Consider the following 17,194-nt stretch of genomic DNA (forward strand, 5'->3'; position numbering starts at 1 on the left):
GTTTATTGATATTAAATTATTAAGAATAAAGTGAAAATGATCATTGAAATGAATGGAATAGAAATAGATTGTGAGATGGTTGCCGAGTGGGAATTGGATGAATCAGAATTTGGGGTAGGAGCGATTGAATAGCCAAGGAATTTACACACTGATTGTGATTCACTAAGGGGAAAGTTACCGCAATTTTTTCCTTTGGCGTCTGAATCATATTCCCACGAACATTCTCGTTCCACTGAACAATATTCTTTACCGCACTTTGATAGCTGACAGGTTTGAGGAGTATCAGAAGTGTACCAGTAAAGGCAATTATTGGTGGTCAGACAACTGGTGAATTGCTTTTTGGCAGCTCCACACGACAAGATTTGAGACTTATTATTGGTGAGAGAAAATATATATAAAATGGATATTGGTGAGAAAAATGGATTTCATAAGAAAAAAATTATACATATTTTTTATATATATTTTCTCCAATCTTTTAATCTATAAAAAAATATGTATAATTTTATGATGAAAAAAAACAAAGTCGACGATCATAAGCAGATCAGGAGAAAATATATATATATATTTAACAACTATAGCCTTGAGGAAAATATGTTTGGATAACCAAAATTCAATTGTGCCCAAATTGAGTGCCACTAGCTATATTAATTAATTATAATTACAATATATATTTTTAGAGTTTTTTATGTTACATATCTTCTTCCTCTTCTTGATTATCTTCTTCTTGTACATTTTCCAAATATCTTGCTAATAACTCATTATTATTATTTGTAATATTTTGGTTATTATTATTTTTGGTATTTTTGTTATTATTAATATCTGGTTGATCGATTGTTGGTGGTGATGATTGTTGTTGTTGTTGTTGTTGTAGTAGTAATTGTTGTTGATCTTTTTGAAATTGTAATTCTTCTTCAACTTCTTCCATTTCATCATCATCTAAAAACTCCTCTTCTCTTTCCATTTCTCTTCCACCACTTGCTCCTTCTTCCTCATCTTCCTCTTCTTCTTCTTCATCGGCATCTTGTTGTTGTTGTTGATCTTTTTGATGTAATTGTAATTTTTGACCACTAGCATTGAGTTGATGATTAGCAATATTATTAATGATATTACTAATACTATTTTGTTTTGACATTAGGGAATTATTAAAATCTCTAGTTTTAGAAGGTGGAGTTGATATGATTAGAGGTGTTGGTTGTTGAGTCAAAGTACCAGTTGTATTATTATTATTGGGTCTTGATAAAGTATTTGAGAATAAACTTTCATTTGATGTTGTTCTACGAATCATTGATGGCATTATAGAATTACCATTCAATGTATTACCACCACCACTACTACTACTACTACCCTTGACTGGATTATTAAATGGAACTTGATTATTATTATTATTATTTTGGTTATTATTATTAATGATTGGATTTAAAAATGGTTGAACTGGTTGAGTATTATTATTATCTGTAAATGCAGTGTACAATTGATGAGCAATGACACCATCAATATTAGTTTCTAATAACAATCTCATTTCATATTGTTCGTCATAGTTTTCATCATCCTTTCTTTCAGCTTCCAACTGTTCAATGTAGTGATCCAACTCTTTTTTAGAAAGACCTTGATCGGTTGATATCCCTTTATGTCTAAGCATTTCATTCAAATTCTTGATAATCACTTCTCTCTCACTCTCTATTCTTTCATTTGAATGTTTAAAATAACATAATAATTTATATGGTCTATTAATCAATGATATATCTAAAAAAGAAAGTAAAGTAAATTAGAAAGGAAATTTAAAATCTAATGTATAAATATGATATTTCATACATTGAGATGATCTTGCAGGTGGAGATGTTATTCTTTGATTTTGAGTATTATCAATCATTTGTTGTTGTTGTTGTTGTTGTTGCTGAGCTTGTAATTGTTGTTGTTGCTGCTGCTGTTGTTGTTGAGCTTGTAATTGTTGTTGTTGTAAAAATTGTTCTTGTTCCATCTCATCCAATTCTTGTTGAATTAGGTTTTCAATCTTGTCTAATCTTTCTTTAAGAGATTCTTGTTTTTTGTGTAGTTGTGCCAATTTCTTTCTCTCTTTATCAATTTGTTTGTTTTTGTTGTCTTCAATCTTTACCAATTCATCTTTAAACACTAGGAAATCATTTTGTTGATCTCCAATTGCCTTTACCAATGGATCCAATTCTTCCTTTATCATTTCTTTAATCATTATTTTTTGTTGTTGAACATTATTATTATTATTATTATTAATATTATTATTATTACTATTATATTCCTTTTTCAATTGTAATTGTACATTTTTAAATTCATCTTCTAACCATTTTGAATTATTTACAAATGATCTATACATTTCACCTTGTAATTGTTCAATATGTTGTTGATACCGATTTTCAATGATCGATTCAATCGTATGATTATTTTCAATATCTGATGATCTTGGATCTATTTGATTATTATGATTATCCTCTATTAATTGATTTACTTGATACGATAATTCATTGATACGATGTTGACTCTTTTCCTTGACAGATTGTAGTTGGTTTTGTAGTGATTGAATAATAGATTGATTACCCTTTTCGCTATTGTCCAGTTGACCAGATAGATATCCAATAGTGAGTTGATAGAGTTTGAGCAGTGACATGACCTCGCCATCAATGTATATTGATTTGGGGTCGTTTTCCAAAGCACCATCAGCAAGTGTCGGTTGAACCAAACTATACAAAAACTTTGTATCATTCTCTTTAACAATTTGTTCCGTATCTATTGATGCGATCAATTTCCAATCAATAAACATTCTACTACTACTATGATTATTAATATTAAATGTTGGTAATTTAGGTGAAGTTGATGGTGGTGTTGATTTTCTATATAACATTGATGATGACGTCGACGACGACGACGATTGACTATTATTATTACTACTAATATTAGTAAATAATGGAGGTGTAGTAGATGATGAACCAATCATCGGAGGTGATATTGAAAAGTTTGTATTATGATTCATATTCATCATCAAATTATTGTTATTATTATTATTATCAGATGGAGGGTAAGATGGTGTACGACTATGTTGTACTGGTTGTTGGTGTGGTTGTTGTTGTAAAGGATATTGTTGTTGTCTTTGCGATTGATTCTGTTGTTGTTGTTGTTGTTTTAATCTATTAAATTCACTAAAGTACTTTCCATTATTATTATTATTATTATTATTATAGTTATTACTATTCATATTATTCATTGCATTACTTCCTCCTCCAATTGGAGGTAGATTATTTGAAGGGGTTATTGGAGTTCCTCCAAGACCAGCCGATAACCTTGAATGACTGTGAGTTGAAGATGAAGATGATGACGATGACGATGAAGACGACGACGATGAAGATGAAGAAGGAGTAGAAATGGATGAATGAGAACCCAAAGATATTGATCTCTTGTCTCCTATCCCCAAAGATGAAGGGGTGCTGATACTGTTGTTTATACCACGATTAAACATCCCCCTACTAACGATGAATGATATCAACCTTGTTTAAACTAATAGTAATATTTGAGTGTATCTGTATATATATATCTATCTGTATATCTATCTACTCAAAAAGATAATGAAATTATGTGTTCCGGGTGTTGAGGGAACAAGGACCAAGAAGGGTTGTTTTTAATTTAATTTAAAATTATTACGCAGATTTCGACGATAGCTCTATTGGTCAGATTAGTTTGTTTGAATGTTGGAGTCAACTTCAAAACATACACACATATAGATACATATATATACAATATAGTAGGAGATGATTGCAAGGAGATGTTTAACCTATTATAACACTTATACTTCAAATAGTAGTTTAACATTGTTAACTAGGATACAAACAACAAATAATAATAATGACTTGACGAGTAATAATTGGAGTGCGTCATTATTACCCTCATCATCTTCATCATCATATAGAATAAGAGGTTACTCATCAACAAACAACAATAATAATAATAATAATAATAATAATAATAATAATAACAAGAATATAGTAGTAGTAGAAGACCAAAAGAAGAAGGAATTAGATGAACAACAAGAAGAATATTATAAAGAATTATTTGATAACAAATTACCAGAACAAGAAGAAGAATATTATGAAATGATCAAGACTAACAAAAAGGGTGTTGAGCCAAGTATGAGAGATAGGATTGCCAACAAACTAATGCTGCAAGATATTGAAGAGATTTCATTGAATCCACTTAGTCGGATCAATTTGGATGGTGAAGTAGAAGAGATCGTATCACTCAAAGCCGACTATAACATACAATGGCCTGCACACACCAAAATGTTGTTGACATCCTACTCTCCGATACTCGATATTGTGTATCCGTGGGGCTTACTAAACTACCTGTCATTACCACTCGTCCAACTACAAAGCTTCTTCAATCAATCCTTTACCATCCCCAATCACAAGAGGAAATATGCCAATCAACTATTCAGAGGTGATCTACTCGATGAAACCAAAACAATCAATCAAAAGATGTTAGTGGACACTGCCAATCTATTCCGTCAATTCTTTTTAGACCTCAATGCACGTGACCTCGCCACTCTAAGGTCAACATCCTCTATTCCACTCTTTAGATCGACACTTGTTCCAATGGTATCTAAATTTCAAAAGTTTCAACATCTCTACACCAATCAAATTGATCCTGCCGATGCATCAGGTGTTCATTATTATTTCAACATGGAAGATATCATTCATCAATATTGTACAAAATTAATCTATCGTCCTGAACAAAAAAAGGTTTATCTTTCTGTTCATTTTATTTTTAATGGTAAATTGAAAAGAAAAGAAAAGAAGAAAGAGAAATATATAGAAATTTAGATAAATAATTATGATTATACTTACTCTGTTTGTTTGTTTTAGGAACAATTGGATTTAATTCATATAAAGTAGAGAATACAAAAAGATTTATAGCAGGAACTATATTTGTTAGTGAATTACCAGAATCTGGAGATTATAAAGATTGTAAATGGAAATTACATTTTCTATGTCCTTCATCAACTGTTTTAATGGCAATTGAAAATACTATCCCTCTATAATGAATGAATTAAAAATAAATCAATCATAATATAATATAATTGATATCCATCTTTTTTGTTTGTTTTTGGATTAAATTAATTCTATATTTATTTAGTTCTAAATTAATAATAATAATAATTAAAAAAGTAAAGAAAGAAATATAAGTAAAGGAATAGAATGGAATTAGTTAATTAATTGGATAATGTTATTTTGTTTTCTTTTCTTTTTTGTTTTTTTTGATTCTTACATACCATTGGCTTTTTCTTTGCAAAATCAACAGATAAAACCAAGTAATCGTAACGATGACCGTTGAGACCCTTGATGGCTTCTTCGGCACATCTGAGTTCGTTGTAGGTGACATAGGCGAAACCTCTTGGGGTACCGTCGTTGAGCTTTGGAATGGTGACCTTTCCGACATAACCAAAACGCAAAAAGAGATCACGGAGATCCTTTTCGGTGGCATTGCTCGAAAGATTGTTGACGATCAAACTTGGGACTTCAGCGGCGGCTTGGTAGCCAACTCTTTGTGATGGAGCGACGTATCTGTTGCCACCACCCAAATTGTCTGGTCTGTCTTCTTTCTCTGGCTTGTTCAACTTTTGAGACAACTCTAAAGCATCCTTGTATGGACACTTGGAGGTGAAATGGTTTCTCTTACAGTTTCTACATTGAATAACGTCCTTCTTTTCCTCTTCCGAGACAGAGTTTCTCGACAAGGTCAAGAACACTTCTTCACCAGACGATGTATTTGATAAACAATTGGCTTCATTGGTCTCGCCAAACTTGCCCCATTTTTTTCTTTCGTCTACCTTTTTATTTTTCATTACAAGTACTTGATATTCACGGTATGTTGTAATAATCTACAGAGAAAATTTAAAAGTATTAATAGCAATATTCTCTAGAGAATCTTATTCTATCTATATATTCCAATTATCATTCAACTGATTGATTCTATCTTTCTAATCTATCCATATCTTTCAATCCATAAAATGAATGTATGTTGTACACATGTATCTCCTATCATGTCATCAAATCGAATTTATGATCCATCCAATCATCGCAAGGTTTATATTGAATTGATTTGATTTGATATGCATACCTTAACATCTTCACCCTTTTCATTCTTTACAATAACTTCTTGAACCTTTTCTTGTGGTACATCAGACCATTTGCTAAAAGAGTGAATGTAATGTAGAGGTTGATTGATTTAAGAGTCGAGAGTTAATATCTTTCTTTTCTTTCTTTCTTTCTTTTGCATTGTATATAATTCTATTATCTATCATACCTAATAGCAGGAGTAGCCATCTTTATGTATGTATATATATATAGAGAGAGAGAAAGTAAATAAAAAGATATTGAAGTTATCTATTTCAAATTCACTTTAGTTTCTTTCGTTAAAGTTGCCTATTAAAAACAAAGTCACACATAAAAAAAAAAAAAAAAAAAAGCGAGAAAAAAAAGAAGAAAGAAATTCTACCCTCATAGTGTATCTCTCTCTATCTTCACCATTCTTTATCTCTTTATGTTTATATTTCATAGACCTTTATTTATTTATTTATAGTTATGATTTAGACTTTAGTTTTGTTTAAACACCCAATCTAACAAACATTATTATTATGTTGTGTTGTTTTAGATTTCTTCAACAGCGATATAATCAGCTCTTAAACTATAACATCTAGTATCACTCCAAGTATAGAAACGAGCTTCGAAACCAGAGGTGGTAATGTTTTGTGGTTGAACACCTGATCTGATATTCTTGGCATTGCTAATATCGAGTTGATCAAAGGTGATTGCAACTTGTGGAACGGTTCTAAACTTTTTGGGGAAGGTTACTTGGACTTTGATTTCACGGGCACCGTCTGGACCGGCATTCAAAGCTCCGTTGTCGCCAGTGTAGACTTGACCTTGTTGGACATAGGTTTGCTTGAGTGGCTGGGCATATACTTCAAGTCTGCATGAAATATGTCCATTCCAAGTGACTGGATGAATGGACAAGCTTCTACAGAGCAATGGTGTTGGCAAGTTGAACGTAACAATCGAGTTTCTATCATTGTTGGCATTGATAACTTGTCCTCCATTATAATCAAACCATGATACATTATCAAGTGACCATCTATAAAAAAAGAAAAAGGAAAAGGAAAAGAAAAAGGAAAGGGAAAAGGATTGAAACTTGTTAGAATCAAAAAATACAATACCTCTCTCTCTATCTATCTATCTATCTATCTATCTATCTATCTATCTATCTATCTATCTATCTATCTATCTATCTATCTATCTATCTATCTATCTCTTTTGACATACCTAATCTTGTAAGAAGTAATCCATTGATCAAAATCACCTCTTCCTTGAGTAGCAACGGCTACGATTTCCTTTGGAACGTCACCACCCAACACAATGTATTGGTTTTGGTCAACATAGGATGAGCTCCAACCAGAGGTACCATCATTGGCATTGTTTGGATTCTCGGTGTGGTTCAAGATGATGTTGTATTGAGTATGGTTAGGGCTGTAATTTGACGATGTACGGATGTTTACCAAGGCGTGTTGGACAAGTGCAACGGTTCCGGCTGGGGCTGACATTCTTCTTTTTTTTTGTTAAAATAGAGATAAAAGGGATAGATAGAAATTGATTTAAATGATTATTTGTTTTACCAAAAGGTCTGATTTAATTGACTCCATAATCTTCTTCTTTTAAAGGTTCCTGAATTCACAAACACATGAAGGAAAGATAACAATCTCAATGTTAACACTATAAATTAAGTGTTAGATATTGATTGTCAATATATTATTAGCAGAAGCAACCTCAAATTAGAAATGTTTTTGGCTTCAAGTGTGTAAGATGACACACACAAACTTTCATTGCAATGTGTGAACAAACATTTTGATTGAATCATTTTGTAAAGTGTACCACTAGGGGCGACTGTTTTAAAATTGAAATAGAACCACCCTCCTCCATTGTATAAGATATATGGGGTGGAGATCTAGTGATTGGTTTAATGGAATCAATCGGACTGAATTAAAATCATTAGAGAGATTACTTGACTGGTCAAGCAAATTTAAATGTGTGTGTGTGTGTTTGACCAGACCAATTAATTAATTGTAATGTTGTTTTGAATAAATATAATATAGGGTGTAGCTACAAAGAGCTCTCATTTATTGGTAACAAACTGTACCACCAACAATTTCAATGTTGCATGGTTGTGTTTGATTGTCACAAGCAATCATATAGGCTGCACGAGACCCCTTTGGAAGAGGTTCAGAGGTACTGTTAACATTAACATGACCGGGACCTAAACCTTTGTCAATTGGGTTGAAATTGTTGTTGTTGCATTTGTTATTCTTGGATGTAGTAGTTCCAACATAGATGCCATAAAAGTCATTAGAATCAATATCAATGTTGTAGTTGAATGTTGTTGCTCCCGATGATCCAGAAGATACTGGAACTACAAAACAAACAGAATTCATTTGTGGCATTGTACTATTCTTTCCAGATGGTAACTTTACACATCCCTTTTGTCCATCTAGAGTAAGAATAACACAAAACAAAAAAGGTTAATCAATCAATGAAAGAGATATAATATATAATATTCATCAATCATCACACATACTTGAATGACTAAACAAAGTTGAAATAATAACGAATAAAGTAACTAATAGAATTGTTGATCTCATTTTATATATGTATGTATGTATACTACTATCTAATCATCTAAATGATCACTCCTATGTCATGAAATTTCTAGTTGTCGTCTGGGTCAGAACCGAGTAAGTAGGTTTAGTCGACTTAATTACAAAAAAAAAATCAAAATTATTAAAATTTAGAGGAGATGTCCTATGACATTAATTAATTTATTTATTAATTGTTGAAAAGAATGATTAATTGATTGGTTAGCAACAACCACCACGGGTACCACCAATATTAATATCGATATCAATATTATTGCCACGACGGCCAAATCCTCCACATCCGCCACAAAAAGCAGAAGAATTGATTCCATTTTCAGAGGAACCAGTTAATCCTCCTTGACTGACTACTGCTTGGGTACTGGCATGAATTGAAACTGGAGAAAGTTTGGAAAGATTTTCTAAAGAAAAAAGAAAAAAGAAAAGAAAAGAAAGGAATTGTTAATAATAAAGTCTGGCTGGAATACTGATAATTAAAAAAATACAAACTGAATAACATTTTTGTTGAAAGAGATAATTGAAAGTAGGTATATTTGTTTGATTGATTGATGATTTGATGTGATAGTTGGTTGGTATTAAGAGTTTGTTAGTTTGTAATTTGTTGAAAAAATCCTTGATAAAATCAAATGATTAGGAATCACCTCAACCCAACCACACAAAACTACAAAGTATTAAAACTAAAATAGTAATAATATTACCTAAATAAATACATTCTTTTTTTTTTTTCTTTTCTTTTTTTCTATTTTGTTTGTTTTTTTTATAAATTCTACAAGGGTTGTTTGTTATTTTTATTATTTCTTATTTGGAAATCATCATCTTTACAAACTCGTCATAGTTGACTTGACCATCACCGTCCATATCAGCTTCCTTGATCATTTCTTCGACTTCTTCTTCAGTGAGCTTTTCACCGAGGTTGACCATAACGTGACGCAATTCAGCGGCACTGATGAAACCATTGCCGTCCTTGTCAAAGACCTTGAAGGCTTCACGGATTTCTTCTTCAGTGTCGGTTTCTTGCATCTTACGAGCCATCATTGTCAAAAACTCTGGGAAATCGATGGTTCCGTTACCGTCGGCATCAACTTCATTGATCATATCTTGGAGTTCAGCTTCAGTTGGGTTTTGACCTAAATAAATATAAAATAACAACCACAAAAAAGGTTAAGTTAGTACAGGTAAAGAAAATATGATACAAAAAAATTTTAAAAAAAAAAAAAAAAAAAAAAAAAAAAGATAAACTCTCTTTCTTTTTGTTTGTTTATAAACAAATAACTATTACATACCAAGTGATCTCATGACGGTACCCAATTCCTTGGTAGTAATATTTCCATCACCGTCCTTGTCAAAGAGGGAGAAAGCTTCCTTGAATTCGGCAATTTGTTCTTCAGTTAAATTTTCAGACTATACATATGCAAGCAACAACAACAATAGAAAAGTAAAAAGGGTAATGATTAGAAATGATGTTCAGTATCTAACTATCTATATTGTCTTATTTCTTATGATTGTTATTAATCTTTTCTCTATCTTTCTTTTAAAATTTTAATATCGTATTTTGTGATGATCATCACAACCCGTAATATGATCACGTGTTATCCTTTTTTGTTCGCTAGTTACTAATATAATATATTCTCTCTCTCTATAGCTGTTCGTCTCTTTTCTTTGTTTGTTTGTCTTTATTCTAGAATTTGTCATACCATTTTAAATATATATATAAAGTATTATTGGATAGACAATAGACTATAATAATATAAAGTGGGTGGGTAAATGATATTTTTATGTTTGTTGTTGAAAACACACAGAAAAAAAGCCACAATTAATTGAAAATAAAAAAAAAATGGATTTTCAAAAAAAGGGCATCGATGAGAGGGTGTTGCAAAGCTTTCTTTGCACAATCTTGTTCTCTCCTCTTGTTGTCGATAATATTACATCTCTCATAGGGAAAGCGGAGTAGAGTTACTACTACGAGCCAATAACAACGTTCGCACACATAAGATGGGATATTAATTAAAACTATGTTTTCAACACAAAAGAGAGAGAGAGAGAGAGAGAGAGAAAGAGAGAATAAGAAATTTAATTTCCTACTTTTACTCAACACTCCTCTTTTTAAAGATAGATAGATAGATGTTCATATTATAATCCTTTCATGTCGTCGTCGTCGTTGGTATTTAAACAACTCTATTTTCCTTTATGTCTTCTTTGGTGACAACAACAGCAGCCAACAGTTCGATGATGGTGGTTGTGGTGGTGTGTTGTGATGGCGAGGGTCTCTCGATTACTTTTGATGTGATGCATTACCCACCCCCACCCTAAAATGGATATATCTTGGGAACGATTGGGTGCAAAGAAGAAAGGTGTGTGTGTTTGTTTGGTGGTAGTGGTATTATGCATAATGAATGAAAATTGTGTGAATAGAATAATGAATAATTAATTCATATTTGTTTGTGGCTACAAAAATAGTAGGTAGTACAAGCAAGAGTAGATTGTATCGAAAAAAATAAGAGGAGAGGTATATTTACAAATAGTTATAGTTGTAGTTGTACTAGTAGTAGCAGTAGTAGATCGTAAAAAGAGGTATAACGAATTGGCAAAACAAGAAGAAGAGTAGATTAAGATTACTTTACTAGTACCATCACAATCATCATCATCGTCGTTCCCAATTTATTCATTACATTATTATATAATCAAACCAAACCAAACCAAACCAAATATATATTCTAAACAATCTATAGTAGTAGTAGTTATATATTATATTATATAATATAATAATATTATTATTTGTTTCAACACTTTTTTTTTTTTAATAATATAATAATAAAAAAAAAAAAAGATGGCACCAACTAAAATATTAAAAAATAATGATACATTGGATAATAATACAACCAATACTTTATTATTTGAAGATGACGATTTAATAAAACAAAATAATAATAATATTAATAATAATAATAATAATAATAGCGGTACAGCAGTTGGAGGAATCCACAATATTGTAAAGAAAATTTCATCGGCAACAACTGTATCATCATCGTCATCACCAACAACGACATCATCGACAAAGAAACGTGGCGGCAATGCCAATGGAAAGAAACAGACAAACAACACCAACAACAACAAAGATACAACAAAGATGATGGCAACTGAATTCCCACCAACAACACGTAGAATGGCTACATCACCACCAGAGTCTCCTCCCAGTTTGGTATTAAATACCAAGAAGAAGAAGAAATCATCTTCTCCCTCTTCTTCCTCCTCTTCCTCACCAAAAGAATCATCTCCAACAGGGTCACCATTATTTAAAGATGATGATGAATCTTCATCTTCATCCTCATCATCATCGGTTGTAGAGGAGGAGAAGAAATTGGGAAAAGAGGAATGGAAACCATACATTGAAATACCAACTTCAAAACTTTACAAACGACCATTTACAGTATCAAAATCATATCTTGATATGCCAGATCGTCCAGGTGAATCACCTTCAATTCATAAACTATTACATAAAAATAGAATTGTCATTTTGGTATTGTATAAACGCAGACAGACTATCTAATAATCATTACTTTTGGTTACTTATATATATTCTTTCTTTCTATTTATTTTTAGACATTATTTTTAGCATATATTATATTGGATAAACCATATCAATTTGTAAAGGATATTGATGTATTTTGGGAGATATTCCTCAATCCTATTAGTTTACTACCAAGTGTAGTATTTATGCATTTCTTTTCATTTGTTTTACCATTAATTCATTTTGTTTCCGATCGAGAAAAGATTAAACTAACCAAGAGAGGAAAAGGTACCGGTGGTAGTAGAACACTATTTTGGAATAGACCAAAAATTGTTACAAGTTATTTATTGGTTCAAGCTCTCACATTGTTTGTTTCATTCCAATATGTATTCTTTAAATTGAATGCTCCCATTGGTACAGCTCTCTTTTTGGTCTTGGAATGTATTGTCATTGTTTGGAAATCACATTCTTATTTTATTTGTACAAATTATCAACTTTTACATAACCATTTAGATAATTCTAATATTCAATCAAATACTTTATTATGTATGTGTAAAAAAATAAGAAAAAGAGAAAAAAGAAATGTATTAATTATTTTCTTTTTTTTTATAGGGTACTTTAAAAACTTTTATCATTTCTTATTATCACCAACTTTGATTTATGATCAATTTTCAGAATTGTTAAATATCAATGATAAACTTCGTAAATCTGTTCCAGATAGAATCAAATCAATTCTTTTAGAGTTGTATACATCATTTGCATTACTTGGTTTAATTCATTACCTTCATATGGAATGTATCTTTCCTTATATGTATGAACCAGCCTCTATTACATCATTCCTCAAAATGATGATTCCTGCTGAATTTAATTTCCAAATCCAGTATGTAAACAAAACAAAACAAATAACAAACAAAAGATTAAAAGATGATTATTAATAATAACCTTTTCTTTTATTTTTCTATTCTGTTTAGATATTATTTATTATATCATTGTGTATTTTCATTATTAGCAGATTTAAGTGGATTTGAAGATAGATTATCATTTTATGATGATTATTGGAATGCTTGTACCACCAAAGATATATTACAAAAATGGTCAAAACCAGTGCACGCATGGCTCTTTAGACACGTGCACAATGATCTACGAAGCTTGTTTGGCGTTAGTCGTATGACTGGACTCTTTTTCACGGTTCTCTTTTCCGGTCTGTGTCACGAGTTTGTGGTCTACATTACCTCCAAGAATATGTGTATTCCCTGGTCAACCATGAATCTATTTGGATGTGCCGTATTGATATCCTTTGAAATCACCATCAAGGGTTTGTCAGAAAGCAAGATCTATCGTGCACTACTTCGTGTCTTACTAGTAGTTGGTCATGCCGCTTTCTATTATGCAATCTATCATTTATGTTTTTCAACTCAATCTTTTACTTTTTAAATCAATAACAACCAACCACAACAACAATATTATCATCCCATCAACATTTGTTTCATTAGTCAAAAAATATTAATATTAATTATAATATAAATTTAAATTAAAATAAAATAGTATAATAGGATAAATATAACAACAATAAGAACTTTCAATTGATTTCCAATGACAATAATATTAAATTGCCGAAAAGTGATTAGATATTGACCATATCATTCGGGTCAAAAAAATAAAATAAAAAACAAAACACATGTTCATCACACCTTGAATTCATTCATTTTTTTGTTTTAGTTTATTTATATATCAATCGTCATTGAATCTCTTTGTATTATTATCATTCAATAATTAGTTTGTGTTGTAAGAGATATATATATTATATATTATATAAAAGAGAGATGACAGCAGCATCAAAAATCAATAATATATCGTGTCAACAGATACATCCTTGGAGTACAAGTTGTACACAGAGTGCAGGATCTATTTGGATAAAGGTGTTTATAGCAGGTCTAAAGTTATATGGACCATTGTTTTTAGTACCAACATTGTTATTCAAGAGAAAAGGGTAAACTATAGTATAATAGAAAGAGATCATTGATTGGATCATTTACTCATTCATTTACTATTCATCGCCACTAGAATCAAATATTTAATAACAAGAACATTACCAGAGATTATTAGATCATCAACATTTTTGGGTACCTATGCAGGTGTCTTTTCAGGAAGTATTTGTTTGTTTAGAAGCCTAACAACAAAGGATTATAAATCAATTGCTGCTTTATCTGGTTTCTTTGCAGGTCTATTTTCAATTTTAATCGAGTAAGACAAATGGCGAACGATATTTTTAGAAAAAAACAAAGACTCTTATTTATTTATTTATCTATTTCTATTTCTAGGAGAAAGAATAGAAGATCTGAATTATCTTTATATTGTTTTAATCAAACTATGGAGATTATGTGGAAGATGGCTGCCAATAGAGGATTTGCATTCTACATTAAGCATGGTGAGGTATTGGTATTTATGATTGCTAGTAGCATCTTGTTTTACTTTTACCAACAAGAACCAGAAAGTTTAAGAAGTAACATGAATGGTTTATTAAAATTCTTTATCAATTCTGCTTAAACAAACAAACAAACAAAAATAATTAATAATAATTAATAATTAATAATAATAATTATCCAATTCAACTAACCAACCAACCAACCCAACCCAACCAAACAATAATAATAATCTTAAAACTACAATATATATATATAAAATAATCAAATACTAAAATTGTAGTAGTGTACTACCATTTTTTTTAAATATATTTCTATTCTTCTTAATGAGATTTTTCTTTTATAAAGTTTAAAATTGAATTTCTATTATTAAGATTATGATTTAAAAGGGCACCTTCTTTTAAACTATGATAGAATGGTCTAATTGATAATTGTCGATCATAACTATTGGCAATGAGAAGGAATGTACTGATCCATTCTACCGATCCATATTGTCCGACAATTCTCCAAGTCTCTGGGTACTCAATTTTAAATGGTATACCAATCTCTACCACTCCTTGAACCATTTCCAAATCCAATTTTTGTATTGCATAGTCTAATGATATTTGATAATGGTTTTTTACAAGATTATCAATCTTTGATTGTATTTCTATAGATTGATTATCTTTTTGTTTAAAATAACCATCAAGGTATTTAATAACTGGTAGATAGTATGAACTCTCTCTAAGCTCTTTAAGAATAGCAATAAAATGAACAACGTCATTGTTTACTAAATATTTTGCAATGATAGAGTCGAGCAGTTGAATATTCTTTTCATTGTCTTGGGAGAGAATGGTTGGGGAGGGTGATGGAATGGTGATTGTCTCTGTTGATATATCTGCCATATTGGCAGACCACCTAGACATTGATTCTGGTGTGGCCAAGTGAATAGCAACTCGATTCAATCCTCCTTTTGTTAAAATTCGTTTTATAATATTGTAATCAGTTTCAAATGTAAGACCAGTCTTTAGAACCAAAAACTCAATCACATCCCATTGAGGTCGATTTGATACAAGGTCCTTTAAAAGGTTTCTCGTGTCGGCTTGTATTTCTATTGTCTTGGACATCATGATTGCAATAAATGCCGATTCTACCAATCTTTTACTACCAAACCGACAAATAATTGTAAAACCACATCGATCCAATAAATAATTCACCAAATCATTGGTAAAGATCTTGTTTTGTTTGATTAAAGATATTATTTGTTTTTGACTAGTTCCAAGTGTATCATCATCTTGACCATTGATCATTGTGCATAGTTCAAATACCCAAAACATATTATACGTGTATTCTATTGATGATGTAGTTTGTTGTGGTGATGAAGAAGAATAGAATGGTTGAATGTTACTATCTATTTTATCCGCATCAATTTTTAATTGATCTTTGTATTTTGTCAACAATTGAAAGAGTATATTTTTCTTTTGTTTCATTTCTTCATTGCAAGTATCTTGACGAATAGGATTGACTTGGAGATATGCTCTTAGATGATAAATAGGATTTGATTCGAAAAGGTTGGATAAAATATTGATATTGTCAGTCATAAATGCCAATGGTGATCTGATGACAATGTTGTAATAGAGAGGCATTGGTAATCTAGTGTATAGATTATCCAATGTTGTTTGAATCAAGATTCTCGACTCAAGGTTTGGGAGAGGACTTGATGATCTATATTTGTACGACAACGACGGTACCATCTTTTTAGTCTTTATCGGCAGTGAACCATCTAGAATGGCAGTGACAATTTCTTCCATAATCTCGTCACGACTCTTTAAAATACACAATTGTAATAGAGATGTTACAAATTCATCATGTCTATCAACTGAAACTAGTTGTAGTACAGATATGCCATCCAACCCAAAAGAGGGTCCTCCTTTCTTGTTCTTGTTCTTTTTATGTTCATCCAAACAATGATCATTGATAAAATTTGTAACCAACCTCCATATACCAATGTTGCCGTGTGTCGTTACCAGAGACAAAAGGTACTGTGTGATACCTTGATTGTTTGATTCTAGGTAATCTTTAAATTGTTTGCAAAAGATTGATAAGACTAGACCAATCACAGAGGGATCGTCAATCGTTGCACTCTCGTGGATAAATGTGTTTGTTATTTCGTCGACGATTGGTGGTTTTGTACTAATTAGTTCTTTGAGTACACCATAGTGTCCATGTCGTACGACCCATAATAGATCATGAGCAAGATGTGTGTACTTTTTTGCTACGAAATGATATGTTTGGGTATTCTTGTTGGAAAAATTGTCGATGCTATCATTGTAGAGATCGTCATCATCGATAAGATCTTGATCACCTATGACTACCACTTTCTTGCTTGGAATTTCAACACCAAGGAATGAAGTATTATTGATATTGATTCGTTTTAATATATAGAAAAGAAGATATTTATGTTTAAATACTCTTGTTATAATTTCATTATTTGTTTCTATCTGTTTGTTGATCATTTTGTAAAAAAACAATAGAAGATAATAAATTTAATTTGGAGCAGAA

The 17,194-nt window shown here is 31.0% G+C and overlaps 10 protein-coding genes across 10 annotated transcripts; 3 read left to right on the plus strand and 7 right to left on the minus strand.

Moving 5' to 3' along the window:
• Positions 1-11: 11 nt before the first annotated feature.
• Positions 12-3,484, minus strand: DFA_06250 (uncharacterized protein; the record flags this gene model as incomplete). Its single annotated transcript, XM_004361905.1, has 3 exons — positions 12-162; positions 693-1,743; positions 1,813-3,484. 3 exons carry the CDS (start codon positions 3,482-3,484, stop codon positions 12-14), a joined length of 2,874 nt encoding a protein of 957 aa, XP_004361962.1.
• A 289-nt stretch (positions 3,485-3,773) lies between these two features.
• DFA_06251 (uncharacterized protein) lies at positions 3,774-5,059 on the plus strand (the record flags this gene model as incomplete). The annotated part of the gene is made up of 2 exons (XM_004361906.1): positions 3,774-4,791; positions 4,911-5,059. 2 exons carry the CDS (start codon positions 3,774-3,776, stop codon positions 5,057-5,059), a joined length of 1,167 nt encoding a protein of 388 aa, XP_004361963.1.
• A 91-nt stretch (positions 5,060-5,150) lies between these two features.
• eIF3s4 (RNA-binding region RNP-1 domain-containing protein) lies at positions 5,151-6,344 on the minus strand (the record flags this gene model as incomplete). The annotated part of the gene is made up of 4 exons (XM_004361907.1): positions 5,151-5,156; positions 5,291-5,899; positions 6,139-6,211; positions 6,325-6,344. 4 exons carry the CDS (start codon positions 6,342-6,344, stop codon positions 5,151-5,153), a joined length of 708 nt encoding a protein of 235 aa, XP_004361964.1.
• Positions 6,345-6,668: 324 nt separating this feature from the next.
• DFA_06253 (uncharacterized protein) lies at positions 6,669-7,618 on the minus strand (the record flags this gene model as incomplete). The annotated part of the gene is made up of 2 exons (XM_004361908.1): positions 6,669-7,152; positions 7,341-7,618. The coding sequence occupies 2 exons, from the start codon at positions 7,616-7,618 to the stop codon at positions 6,669-6,671; spliced, it is 762 nt and encodes a 253-aa protein (XP_004361965.1).
• A 573-nt stretch (positions 7,619-8,191) lies between these two features.
• Positions 8,192-8,710, minus strand: DFA_06254 (uncharacterized protein; the record flags this gene model as incomplete). Its single annotated transcript, XM_004361909.1, has 2 exons — positions 8,192-8,559; positions 8,647-8,710. The coding sequence occupies 2 exons, from the start codon at positions 8,708-8,710 to the stop codon at positions 8,192-8,194; spliced, it is 432 nt and encodes a 143-aa protein (XP_004361966.1).
• A 216-nt stretch (positions 8,711-8,926) lies between these two features.
• DFA_06255 (uncharacterized protein) lies at positions 8,927-9,221 on the minus strand (the record flags this gene model as incomplete). Its single annotated transcript, XM_004361910.1, has 2 exons — positions 8,927-9,123; positions 9,212-9,221. 2 exons carry the CDS (start codon positions 9,219-9,221, stop codon positions 8,927-8,929), a joined length of 207 nt encoding a protein of 68 aa, XP_004361967.1.
• Positions 9,222-9,393: 172 nt separating this feature from the next.
• Positions 9,394-10,419, minus strand: calA (calmodulin; the record flags this gene model as incomplete). The annotated part of the gene is made up of 4 exons (XM_004361911.1): positions 9,394-9,399; positions 9,545-9,849; positions 10,006-10,123; positions 10,417-10,419. 4 exons carry the CDS (start codon positions 10,417-10,419, stop codon positions 9,394-9,396), a joined length of 432 nt encoding a protein of 143 aa, XP_004361968.1.
• A 1,130-nt stretch (positions 10,420-11,549) lies between these two features.
• Positions 11,550-13,664, plus strand: DFA_06257 (membrane bound O-acyl transferase family protein; the record flags this gene model as incomplete). The annotated part of the gene is made up of 4 exons (XM_004361912.1): positions 11,550-12,239; positions 12,323-12,776; positions 12,843-13,110; positions 13,202-13,664. 4 exons carry the CDS (start codon positions 11,550-11,552, stop codon positions 13,662-13,664), a joined length of 1,875 nt encoding a protein of 624 aa, XP_004361969.1.
• A 389-nt stretch (positions 13,665-14,053) lies between these two features.
• Positions 14,054-14,777, plus strand: DFA_06258 (uncharacterized protein; the record flags this gene model as incomplete). Its single annotated transcript, XM_004361913.1, has 3 exons — positions 14,054-14,220; positions 14,316-14,474; positions 14,552-14,777. 3 exons carry the CDS (start codon positions 14,054-14,056, stop codon positions 14,775-14,777), a joined length of 552 nt encoding a protein of 183 aa, XP_004361970.1.
• Positions 14,778-14,976: 199 nt separating this feature from the next.
• DFA_06259 (uncharacterized protein) lies at positions 14,977-17,148 on the minus strand (the record flags this gene model as incomplete). The annotated part of the gene is made up of 1 exon (XM_004361914.1): positions 14,977-17,148. The coding sequence occupies one exon, from the start codon at positions 17,146-17,148 to the stop codon at positions 14,977-14,979; it is 2,172 nt and encodes a 723-aa protein (XP_004361971.1).
• Positions 17,149-17,194: the final 46 nt, after the last annotated feature.

Source organism: Cavenderia fasciculata (assembly GCF_000203815.1).
Source record: "Cavenderia fasciculata unplaced genomic scaffold Scf_Dfasci-G-p-12c09.r1-3, whole genome shotgun sequence".
NCBI lineage: Eukaryota > Evosea > Eumycetozoa > Acytosteliales > Cavenderiaceae > Cavenderia > Cavenderia fasciculata.